General features: G+C 50.2%; 1 protein-coding gene across 3 annotated transcripts in view; it reads right to left on the bottom strand.

The window, feature by feature from the left end:
* Window positions 1–865: 865 nt before the first annotated feature.
* Window positions 866–12,763, bottom strand: part of SDK1 (sidekick cell adhesion molecule 1) — an 885,268-nt gene continuing 873,370 nt past the window's right edge. For all 3 annotated transcript variants that reach the window (XM_072753253.1, XM_072753252.1, XM_072753254.1), the window contains one exon: window positions 866–2,054. In XM_072753253.1, the coding sequence (XP_072609354.1) occupies window positions 1,803–2,054 (252 nt within the window). In that variant the 3' untranslated portion in view covers window positions 866–1,802. The remainder of the gene's footprint in view (window positions 2,055–12,763) is intronic.

Raw genomic sequence — 12,763 nt, forward strand, 5'->3', positions numbered from 1 at the left:
AGGAAGGAAAAGGAGTGGGGGGAGAGAGAAGGAAAGGAACCCTTCCACACCCTCTTGTTTCGGAAAAACTGAAAAGGGGCTTTTCACCCACCACAAAACTCTCCTTGGTCTCCTGGGGCCACAGGAGGCCGCTCTGAAAGCAGGGGGCCCTCTGGAGCTATAGAAGGAATACAGCTGAGTGGACGCCACGGGCTGTCCACGTGGCCACGACACAGGCTCCCCCACCCTCAGGGCGTTGGCAGGCCACTCAGGAAGACTGCACCTGCCTTGTTGCCCTCGGCCTTGGGGGTGCCCACAGAGTGGCTGGGCACTGTCATGGCCCCACTCCCGCTGGCGAGGTGGGGACACCCGGCCCCCCGAGCTCTGGGCACACTCCTGCTGGCACCAGCACCACACCGCGTACACCCGAACCCAGGCTCAGGCCTGTCGGGTCGGCCACCTGCTCCTCAGCCCCGTCAGACCCCTTTCGCAAGAATAATGATATGGCTGGAGCCGCAGCTACAGTTTGGACTTTCAAATTTGCAACGTAGTTCATGCTATTTTCATGTAGCTGAAAAACTGAAACAAAACAATAGCAAAGGGGGGAAAAACATTTCCAGAAAACCAGTTAAGGCTAAAAGCTGGGCTGGGGTCGGGGAGGAGAGAGCAGCAGCCTGGGGTTGGGCAGCGGGCAGCGGGCAGCAGGCAGGGTGGGGAGCCCGCGGCTGTGCCAGAGGAAGGCCGGCGCCCACATGCGCTGCAGGCCTGGCCAGGGGGGCAGTTCGGGGCCTCGTTTGCTCAGAGCTGTTTTGCTTTATTTGGAGACACTGACGCTTTTTGTCTTTCTCATGTACAAAGCTAAACAATTAATAAAAAGGCACCTGGAGACAGCAGAGACTCATTCATTTCATGTGACATATTTTAAAAAAAGATAAAAAGATTTAAAAAATACTCTGGTTAACAATGCACACCTCTTACACAACAAGCAATTCTGCAAGTGCCGTCTTGTTCTCTCTGGGTTAGCGGGGTTGGCTGTGTGCTGTGTTCTCGGGAAGGAGCTAGCTTGCTAGGTGAGGGCCGGCGGGGCGCCTGCCAGCCCTGGGGGTGGTTTCCTCCTCTGCACCGTCGGGTTTAAGGGAAGAAAGGAAGAAAAGAAGGCCGGATAGTTCACCACGGGAATGACACAGGGTGCCAACCACTGAGTCGTCACCGAGTCAGAGGACCCCACCTCGCGAGCTCTGGCCCCCTCGCCGGGAACTTGACAGCTGATTCCTTGCCTAGAAACTGCGGGGGAGAATATTTTGGAGGTGGATGTGGTCGGGTGGAAAAGCGCTGAGCCCAGCGCAGACTTCGCTCTGCGGACCCCAGGAGGCAGCGAGAGCCCAGCCAGGGGTGTCACCGATGGGGACCCTGGCGCAGCTGGTTCTCCGGAGGCACAGGAGGTGGAGAAGAGGAAGGAGCGTCCTGGACGTGGGCAGACAGCTCCTTGGACCCCTGCTCTTCCTCCCCCGTAGCCTCCCTAGTTGGGCATCGGGGTGGACAAACCCAGGGCTGGGGGGGGGGTGTCTGAGGTCTTCCCGCCATTGTACCACTGAAATACACCTTCTCGTAAAAAGAAAAGAAAACAAAGAAACCCGCTTCCTGCAGCGATGTTACAAAAAGCCGTTAAAAAAACCTTTCTAATTGAAATCTAGTGTCCACAAGTAGGTAAAATCATCACTTATCAGAATTCTTTTTAAACAAAAGCTTGAGCTCAGTTATTGGAGTTGATTGTCTTAACAAAAGTAGGCTGGGAGGTCCGCGGAGGGCCCCCGCTGGGGCCGTCACACGAAGGAGGAGAAGCCGGTGAGTGGAGTCCTGGCGCCGGGGCCCGCAGGCGCGAACACGGCGCTCTGCGTGGTGACCACCGTGTGCAGGTGCGGCCCCGCCTCGCCGCCCGCCACTGCCTCGTACCTGTGCGGGGCGCGCCCGCCCGGGGCCCGCCGCTTCCACGAGTTGTAGTAGGTGGGGTCACTCATGTAGTGGTTGACGAAGGAGTGCTGGGGGGGCACATCCTCGGACTCGGAGTCGGTGCCCTGGGGGGACAGCAGGGTGTGAGCGGGCACCCGGGAGGGAGAGGACAGCCACTGGGGGCAGGGTGGGCATGAGGGGATGGGGTGGCCTGGAGGGAGAGGGAAGACAGCCACAGGGTGGGTGGGCATGGGGGGGTAGGGAGGCAGGGGGCGGTGCATGGGAGAGGGGAAGTGTGGCCATGGGGGCATGTGGGGGGCAGCCATGGGAGACACCGGTGGCCACAGGGGGAGGGTGGCCACAGGCAGCAGGGCTGAGCCAGGAGTGGCCAGGAGGCAGGAGCCGCATTAGTTACCCAAAGTTGGAAGGTTTGAGTCAGTTCCCGCCCTCCTCCCCTTCCTCCCCTACGCCCGCCCTCCACAGGAGGTCTGACCCCACTTCCCCAGCCTGCCCCTACCCCCAGACACCCAGCTGAGCTTAGTGTCTCCACTGCATTTACAAAGGGACGATGTGCTGTCCCAGCTGTTCCTGAGCTGCTGCACCTAATCCCTGTGTGTCCGAGCCTGTCCTCAGGAGGGGTCTACACTTCAATCTCTGTCCAGGGCAGGTCTACACAGCCTCAAGGGGGTGCTCTGTGTCCACATGGGGCAGAACTGCGTGGTGGGAGCCAGGAAGGCCTAGCGTCCTCAGCTTGCCCCAAAGGGAGCCGGCCCTGACCACATGTGGGGGTGCGGATGGGGTGTTCTCTGTGGGATACACATTTCTATTGATGCCTCATGCACGCAGACCTCTGTGGGTTGGCTACCAAGGCGGGAGGCCCTGGTGAGCCATGATGTCTAATGTCGCCGTCCATCCCTCCCTTCCCAGGCCGGAGAGACCTGACCCTGGCCACATACTACAGAAGAGCCTGCCCTGTTGACGTCTGAAGGTCAGTCTGAGAGGCTTTCTCTCCCTTTCTTTTAATAAAATAAATCAGGAGTTTCCAGTAAGAACATTTAGTCCACATAGCTTCTATGTTCATATTCTTAAAGCCAAACTCGATTTCATGGTTTTGGGGTTGACTTTAAATTACTGAGAGCACTGCTAACAGACAGTGGGTGGAGGCTGTTTTCCCAAGAGAGTGGACGCTCCTGCTTTCCCTGCCTCAGAGGTGCTGTGTGGTTCTGGGAGCTTCCTGCACCCCTGGGAGCCCTGCCACCTGCTGGGGTGGAGCCGCAGGCTGGTCAGGCTCTGCTGCCAGGCCCCACTCGGAGATGCCTAGTCCCTATACCCTGAAAATACAGCAGGTTCCTCCAGGCACCCCCAGGGACCTAGCAGAGGCCTTGGACAAGCTGAATATGCCAGAAATGGGTCCAGAGACATGACCTCGTCCAGCTTTCAAGTTCAAGGCGGGAAACAGGAGCCTGTGGCTGGGTAAAGCCTCTCCTACTCCAAGATACCTCCCCACCCTGGGGCTCTGTCCCTGAAACTCTGGTGCATCTCCTCTTGAGGCTCTGATGCCTGAGCTCTGTCCTTCTTTGTCTCCCTAGACGGTGTCAGGAGGCCCCCAAATGCTGTCTCAGAATCACCAGGGAGCTTTGGGGAGTGCACAGATTCCTAAGCGTGGTTCCTGCTGTCTTGATCAAAAGGCTCTGGGGTAGGGCCAGGGAATGTGTCTTCCTTAGAAGCTCCTGCTCGCTGGCCAGGCTGGAGTGAGGGCAGGGAAGGCGGGGAGAGCTGACTGCTTGCCCCCATCTTACATGTGGTCTGTATAGAGACTCATGAAAGCCAGAGAGAGTCCCTTGGTGCTCTGTGCCATACGCCTGAGCCACTCTCCTCATCTGATGGGGAGGACATGGCCCCCATGCAAGAAGCTCTATCCGGGGACTAACAAACAGTGGCCTCCACTCAGGAAGCCAGCCCTGTGTCCCGCAGGCCTGTGAAAGCCGGTGGCCTCTCGGCTATGCAGAAGTCCCTCGTGGACGTGGGCAGGGAAGCCAGAGACTCCTGGGATTCTCCAGACACAGGCTAAAAATCTGGCTCTCACTGGATACTTACAGGAAAGTAATAGTAAGTCACAGATTCAGGACTTCTCAGGACATTAAATGTAAACTGTTCATGTTATGGCACAATCAACTGCTGGCAGCTGAATGCATCTGTGGTTCCTCTGCTTTTTTTTTTTTACTGAGTCAGAGCTCATGTAAATGCGGGTCAGATGAATGTCCCCTCCTGACACATCCCAAGATGCAGAGAGTATCCAGCTCTTCCATAATGAGACAGCGATGGTGACAACAGAGCCATCCAAGAGGAGCTTCTTTTTAGCAGATGCTACTGCAGACAGAGTGACCCTCTGCATGATCTCTGACACCACAGAGTGGCCTGTGAGGTGGGGATTTTATTCCTATTTTAGGGGTGAAGAGAGAGGCTCAGAGAGCAGGCAAGCTGCCCAGTGTCCCAGGCAGGGTGGGAGCCCTGGAACCCTGCAGCCCGGAGGTTCCTGCTGCCTCAGCAAACATGGAACTGGCTCTCCACTCCAGCTCTCCTTCGCATCAGCTGATCCCACTCACACCGGCCCACCCGTCAATCTCAGACCCACCATGCTCTGAAAGCCAAAAGCTGTTTTTGTGACCTCATCTGGTGGCGAAGCCTGACTTGCGTTAGGCTCATTTGGCAGCTAACCCTGAGCTGAACTGATGTGAGACTATTTAGTGTGAATATCCTTTGGTTTTGCTGCAGAAATGCTAAGGTGTTTGATCAGAGATTGCTGCCCTGCCCCTGCTGGGGACTTGACATAGTATCTGATGGATTCCTGCACCTGAAAAATGCTGAGTTCTTTAATGGTTCTTCTGGCCTTGGGGGTTGCCGATAAGAGATGGGGCACCTGAAATTCTAGTAGTTAAGGTTTGTTCTTCCTCTGTTCTCCAGAGGCTTTGAGGGGCTTACGAGCTCTATGTATACCAAGACCAGCAAGGACGAGAACAAAGGTCACCTGAAGGAAGCAGGTGGAATCTATGTTATTGCCCCCAGAGTTGGGTTTGTTCCTTCTGCAGACACCCATCCTGGTTCTAAGAAGCTTGGGAGAAAAGAGCTCACGTGGAGGTATGTCAGGGAGAGGAGGAGATGCATTCCTCTCTGGAGAAACGCAAAGAACACTCAGGATGATGACAGTGGGGATCGCACACTCGGGTCAGGGGTCATGGTTTTCTGGAGACTGAACATATGGTTCAAGATTTTCACCCTCTTCACACTGTACCCTCTGGTGCTTGGAGGCCGCACCGTCCCAACCATGAAGGATGTGCATGAGCACAAATGTGAGAAGGAGCAATTGGATTCAATCTCCTTGTTTTGTGTCTGAAAGAACCAAGACCCCCATAAGCATGTGACCTTCTCAGGGTCATAGTGGCGGGCGACAGAGTGGGGCCAGACCCAGCGCTGCTATCACAGCTAAGGTGGCAGAAATAAAGCCTTTTTAGAAACACTTTGGTACATTTTCCAGCGCAGCTGTATAAAAGGTTAGAGGAACACTTTATGAGGTAGGCCTTCTGTGGGGTCTCTGTGTTGGGGGAAATGGCCATAGGCAGATGTCGCTTCAGCACACCTGTCTGGCAGCCACATCTCCCCCTCTTGCTACCCCTGCCCACCGTTCCTCCTACAGCTGTTGGCCCATGGAAAAGTTAGCTCATGATGGCCAGGTGGCAATGGGGGGAGAAGGGGTGTCTGGTCTAGAAGGGACTCTCATGTTCTTGCAAGAGGTAGCCTCTCCCCAGGCATGTCCAGCCTGGCTTAGAGGATGGATGCGTCCCGTGTCCCACATCCATAGGCCCATTTACTTGATGAACAGTCTCACTGGAGACAGTTCAGAAGCTCGTATGTTCTCTCAATCATGGACTCAAAAGTCCTACAGTTATGGAGAGAGGGGTCTGAGACAGATGCGGGTGCTGAGAAGAGGCTTCAACGGGAGAAGTTGGGTGGTTGTCTGGCTCACAGTGATGTCCCAGTGTTCGTGTGTGGGCTTTGACCTTCCCAAATGAACTTCAGGAAGTGATCCTTCTCTGCCTTGTCCCTCATTAGTGATTGGCTAATGGGCACACATGTGATTTGATCAGAGCCAATTGGAAACCTCCCTGGGACTCTTTGCACTTCATCTGGAAGAGCAGAGTTTTTTATGTGGCAAAGCTGGGCACCTAGAGACCCAGCCAAGAGCTTCTGTGAGACCACCCTGCAGAAACACAGGAGAAACAGGAGCCTAGGAGTGGAGGGTCACATGACACATAAGCTGGGCCTCCTGGTTTCTGCTCAGCCCTTGGCGTCTCCTCTATGAGAGAGCACTGGATTAAAATGCCATCCTTCCTCCTGCTGCTGCCTGTTCTGTTTATTGTTTATATGACATTATTATTTTTTAATGGGGATATATTTTAGTGAGTTAGGATTATTGACAAAAAGGCAATGCTGCAGGGTTTTTTTTTTTTTTTTTTTTAAGTTTCCTGTGTGATATGAAGTAGTGAAGTGTGTTGGTTTCCCAGGAAACCACAGAAGGACAGCAGGTGATTGGATGTGGTGGCAGTTTCTAAAGGTGCACAGATGCCTGGCAAGCAGCTAACAGAGATAATCTCAATACTTTTGGTATTATATTTGCAAGATGAAAGAGTCAAATATTATTAGGGAATTAATTAGGTATGAGGGGGTTGGTCTAAGTTGGTTGGAGCAGGAGAGATTTTGAAAACCATTTATTTGGGTTTCGAGAACAATTTTTATAGTGTGATCTGAACAGTAGTCCTGATATAGTTCATAAGCAGTCGTGTGAAAAGCTGGTGACAGACCCTCTTATTCCTAACTGGAGAAAGATAAAGAGCCACAGCGTGTGTCATGCGACAGCGAGAGCCTAACTCAGAGTGGTTCCAATCAGGCAGGTTCCCGTGCTCCTGTGAACCTATCTGCAGAATTTCCACTTTAAGCAATATTTCTGAAAATGGTTAAAAATATACCCTGGGGAGAAAAGGACAGCATCGCTAGTTTCTTAGTGAAAGATTAACTTCATAGAAGAGCTCTTCCAGCCAAGACCTTGCAAGGTTTCTGCTTCCTCGCTCCCTTGAGCTCTGCAAAGGAGGGTGGGCAGGAGGGGAGGGCATTACCCTCCTCACTCCTGCTTCACTCCGTGTCAAACCCTTGGCAAAGCCCAGGGCCCAGACTGTGCCATACTCTCCACCACTGGCATCTCAGTGTGCAGTGTCTTTAAACCCCGAAGCTGCCACCGGTCGGGAGGGTTAATATCAAATCTAAATCCAAATACAAGGCACTCATTAATTAGTCCTATTTGGAATAAGTGCTTCTGGTGTATTCTGTTGCTATCCACCACTGGTTTGTTCTTCCTGCTTATCTCTCTAAGGGCTCTGTCTACAGTTCTATAAGTTGACTCTGTTTCTGTGAATTTGAGGTTAAGGGACTGGGCGGAAGTCATCACTACATTTACCATCAATTACAAATTCAAAAGGCATTTCCAGAATGGCTGGTGAGGAGCTAGCAGATTCTCTTCCTGGTGGGGCAATGATTTAACTGGGAAGAGTGATTTTATAAACAGGCCTTTATAGTCTCTGAAAATAGTGGCAAGGACATATAGCAAATGGAGAAAGATTTATTCCAGAAAAATCTAAATTTCAGTAAGAACAACAAGAGTTGGAGGCACTTGAACTGTGACCTGCATCACCTGCCTCCCCACTCCCATCCCCAGCTCAGTCTGATGAAAGCGCTATCTCAGGCAGGTATGGCTAAGAGAACCAGGTTCCCTTCCTCACCCTGTCCTCACCCACAGGCTGGATGGTCTACACCACTTGTGGCAGGCTGAGAACACTGAACCCCAGTTTCCTTGCCTAAACTAGCTTGTAGGGAAGACATTTTACCCTGGGAAAGGCAAGCTCAGAAGACCGGGGACTACCATCTCCACCCAGTGCCCTACTTTTACAGCAGGTGTGTCACTATGGGATAAGAGGGCCACTGTCCCCACCCTCAGCTTTGGTGCCATGACACAGAAGTCCTGCACAGTGGGGAGAGACAGTCCATTAGAACAGAGAGCTCCGGAGGAGATGGCTTTGTTTGTAACAGAGCATGCCTAAGGGCATTACTGAAAATAGCAGAGTCCTTCAGGATGAGAAATTAAGAGGAAGTTGTTAATTCCATGATTATAGCAAACGAAGTAATAAACCTGTCAGAAGTTTAACAGAGGGAACCAGGGAAAGAGAGATAGCTCAGGAGAGCCCTCTTGGGATCAGAGCAAAAGTCAGATTGACAACATCTTGCCTCTACAAAAGGGCTGCATTTTAATTGGATCAAGCCATGAAGTAATGTATAGCCCAGGGCACTGTGAAAAATAATAGAGTCAACAAGTGGTGGAGGTTAAAAGCTGGGTGTGATACCAACCATGACAGACCATCCAGAATCTTAATGGGGGAAGAAAAGGGTACAAAGAGAGCCTGGCTGGGACCATTGTTATCCCTGGTATTCAGGGGGCCTGAATGCATCCCCAAGGCTGCATCTCTCAGGAGCAGCATCAGAGAGTCCACACTGTGAAGGCACCAGATTTCCATTGAACTAGTCCAGCCAAGTCACTAAATAAGAAATAAGCAAACAACAAGAACAATCCTTGGGGTGGAAGAGACCAGTATTCCAAATTGGTACAATATATTAACTAAAATGACCTGTTTTCTTTTTTTTTTTTTTAATTTTTTTTTTAATTTTTATTTATTTATGATAGTCACAGAGAGAGAGAGAGAGAGAGGCAGAGACACAGGCAGAGGGAGAAGCAGGCTCCATGCACCGGGAGCCTGATGTGGGATTCGATCCCGGGTCTCCAGGATCGCGCCCTGGGCCAAAGGCAAGCACCAAACCACTGCGCCACCCAGGGATCCAAATGACCTGTTTTCAAAAGAGTCCAGGAGAGTGTGTGCCATACAGGGAGCAAAAAGCAGGTAGCCTTTGGAGGAGGCCCGAATGTTGGTTGGCAAAGATTTTGAAAGCAGCTATTATAATCTATCCACAGAACTAAAGGAAGCTGTGTTTAAAGAACAGAAGATGACAATATTGCACCAAGTAGAGACTATCAACAGAGACAGAAATTATTGCAAAAGAACCAAATGAGAAGTTTTGGCATTGAAAAATACAATAGCTAAAACGAACAATTCACAAGAGGGACCCTGCGGTCTGCTGGGTCTGGCAGAGGAAAGAATCAGGGCACCAGGAGATATTGACAGAGATTATGCAATCCGAAACACAGAGAACACACACATACACAATAAAGAGCAACCACAAAAGGAAAGAGCACCTGATAAATGTGAGCAGGTGCTGGGAGCACCACCACATGAGCCAGTCATGACAGCAGCGAGATGAGAGGAGAAGGCAAGAGGCAGAAAAACAGGGGAAAAAATGACTTCAAACTTTCCAGATTTATCAAAAGCATTAATCCACATGCCCAGAAAGCTCCACAAATACCCAGTAAGAAAAATGGAGCAAAGTCCATACCCAGATGCCTCACAGTCAAAAAGACAAAGATAGAAACTCTTGAGATCATGGACAAGGCAAATTAAAATGGTACATTAGAAAATTTTCCTTAAAAAAAGAACAAAGTGGGATGCCTGGGTGGCTCAGCAGTTTAGCACTGCCTTCAGCCCAGGGCCTGATCCTGGAGCCTCGGGATTGAGTCTCACATCAGTCTCCCTGCATGGAGCCTGCTTCTCCCTCTGCCTGTGTGTGTCTCTGCCTCTCTCTCTCTCTCTCTCTCTCTCTCTGTGTCTCTCATGAATAAATAAATAAATAAAATCTTTTTTAAAGACGAAAAAAGTAAGTGGGGGAAAAAGAGGAATAAAGATATGAGACATATAAAAGACAGTTGTCAAAATGCAGATGTAAATTCTACCTTAGCAGTAATTACATTAAATGTGAATGGGTTAAACAATCTAGTCAAAAGGCAGAGACTGGCAGAGCAAAAAAACCCATGATATGCACCAGCTACATACTATCTATAAGAGACACATTTTAGATTCAAAGATACAAACAAGTTGAAAGTGAAAGAATGGAAATGATATACCATGTCAACAGTAACCAAAAGAGAACCAGAGTGGCTGAGTAATATCAGACAAAGTAATCTTGAAGACAAAATTGTTACCAGAGACAAAGGGGACACACTATACTACTGAAAGGGTCAATCCATCTAGAAGATGTAACTATTATAAACATATATCTACCTATGACAGAGCCGCAAAATACACAAAATTAAACTGACAGAATTGGAGTGAGAAATAGAGAGTTCAACAATAGCTAGAGACATCAATACATTAGTGGATGGCAGAAGGTCAAAAATCTAGGTGACTTCCACAGTGCCATAAATCAGCCAGGCCCCACAGACAGAGTACTCCACACAACTGCAGAGTAACATGCTCTTTTCAAGTGCGTATGGAACATTCTTCAGGCACAGACCATAAAACAAGACCCAATAAATTTAAAAGAATTTAAAATATACAAAGCATGTTCCTAGGCCACAGTGGAAGAAAATTAAAAAATCAGTAACAGAAGGACATTTGGGAAATTCACAAATATGAGGAAATTAAAAACATACTCCTAAATACCCAATGTTCCAAATGGGTGAATTGTGTGGTGTGTGAATTACATCTCAATCAAGCTGTTTAATAAATGTGGTTCACAGCAAACTCTCCCATCTGAGCTGGCACTTCTGAGATGATGAACGTCCCCAGGTCCCTCTGTTGGGATCCCCATGAATATTTAGTGCCTACAAATCTCCCAAGTGTACAAGGTTCAAAGACAGGATCTAGCAAGATTATAAAGTGATGAACTCTGGAAAAAAAGATGGGCCTCACTGTATCTACCCAAGGACCCAGAGAGAAGACAGAAGCCAGGCATAGGAATTCTCAGCTGGACTCCACGGGGTTTCAGCTGGAGGTGACTGTCAGAGCTTCCTCGGAGGGGAAAGATCTGGACCTCCAGATCCTAGATGAAATCCTACATGTGCATAGAGAGAGCATCTATACCTCTCATCAGGTTCCTGATAGAGCTCTTGACCCAGAAAGCACTGGGAACCTTGAGAGGCACCTGTGGGAATTGTAAAAGGAGCCCCTTCCTCCTAGCACAGGGCTTGCTGAGAGAGGAGTGCTCGCCCCTCTGTGGGTGCTTAGCCACAGTTGTAAAGCTAGGACAACTCAATTCAGTGCAACAGGTCTTCTGGGCAGGACAGAACTGGGAGCCTGGCACTCAGGTCTGCCTCTCAAGGCTCCCCCACCCCCACACACCATCAACGCATCCAGGGAAGACATAAAAACTTCCATAAGCTTCGACTCTGCCCTCTATTATATGAGGATCATCACAACGTCCTTGCAGGATTTAGAATGAATTCCACACCCCTCTCTCTGACACCTGCCATCCTCCCTTCTTCCCTTCCTCCCCCAAGACCTTCCTCCCTTCTCCACTCTCTGTGCCTGTGTGTGTATGTAGGTGTACATGTGTTGCACATATAGGCGTGTATGTATATGCGTAGCTCAGTGCCTCCAAAAAAGCTTTAAATCCTCCATAAAAAAACACCTAAATTTGTATCTCAAAACATTCCACATGTGTGAGAGGAGAAATAGGCTAAATGCTCCCCATCAACCCATTTTGAGAATGCTTTCATGAACAGAGTTCAAAAATCATGCGTCCAAGTCTGGCTACTGTAGGAATGGGTGCTGAGCTGGAGAAGACGGTAGAGGCCAGGGCTCAGCCAAGCTCGGATGACCTCAGACTTAGTCTTGCTGGTTGGCCAAGGAGGAAAATTGCTCTACTTCATGCAGCTGGTATGGGCATGAAATCAGTGTGCTGGCCCATAGTAGGTGCTCAAGCACGGCTAATATGTGAGGGCTGTGAGCACTGAATGTGGGGTCTGAATGCCCTAAACAGCCTCAGGCCCCAGAATTACAGAAGACACCCCTGGCAGGTGCCATGCGAATGCGTTTCTAATTGCTGAACCAGAATTGTCTGCTGCAAGGCCATCCCTACTCATTCCCAACACGTGGCTTTTGGTGCAAGCAGCTAGACACAGCATGAGAAGAGCTGCTATTTCCTTATCACAAAAAGGCAGGTCAGTTTTGCAGCATTTCACTTGACAGCGCCTTGATTTCAGACAAATGTACCTTTCCGGACATCTGCAGCACTGCTTGCTGTTTTCCCCACGCCCAAGGTTGCAGTACAGACAGGGCGCCCCGTGTCCTCTGTAAACAGAAAGCTCGAAGCAGAGCGGACTCCGTGTCACACTGAAACCCACCTGCTGTCCCCTCTCACTTGGAGTTCATGTACAAAGCACAATTTAAAAGAAGCCATTTTATTGAGCCTCAGGCCTTAATCAGGCCTGAATTCGGGTCCAAATGAAGGTGAGACTTATTTTAGATTAAATATTGATTTAGCGTATGAATGCCAAGAGGTGGGGCAGCAAACAGCTTGGTGATTTTCCTCTCTCTCAAGACTTGGCATATGTGAAATAAAAAAAGTTTAGGACTGATAGAAGACCACCTCTCTAACTGCCACTTCGGCTGGGTTTGCTCATGTAACGCTGACACAGCACTGCTGTGGGGAAAGGCACACCCGGGGGCAGAGGTAGGGGGAGTGCTGAGCCCCTGGGTGGCATCCTCCCCGGCCTGCTCCCCTGACAGAGGCCTTGCCCCCGGGTGTGCTCAGCTTCACGTTTTAACACTCAGATGCTCAGCAGGCTTCATACCTGCAGGCCCCTGGGTCCTGGGTGGGGAGAACCTCCTGGGGCAAGATC

The sequence above is a fragment of the Vulpes vulpes genome, chromosome 3, assembly GCF_048418805.1.
Source record: "Vulpes vulpes isolate BD-2025 chromosome 3, VulVul3, whole genome shotgun sequence".
Lineage (NCBI taxonomy): Eukaryota > Metazoa > Chordata > Mammalia > Carnivora > Canidae > Vulpes > Vulpes vulpes.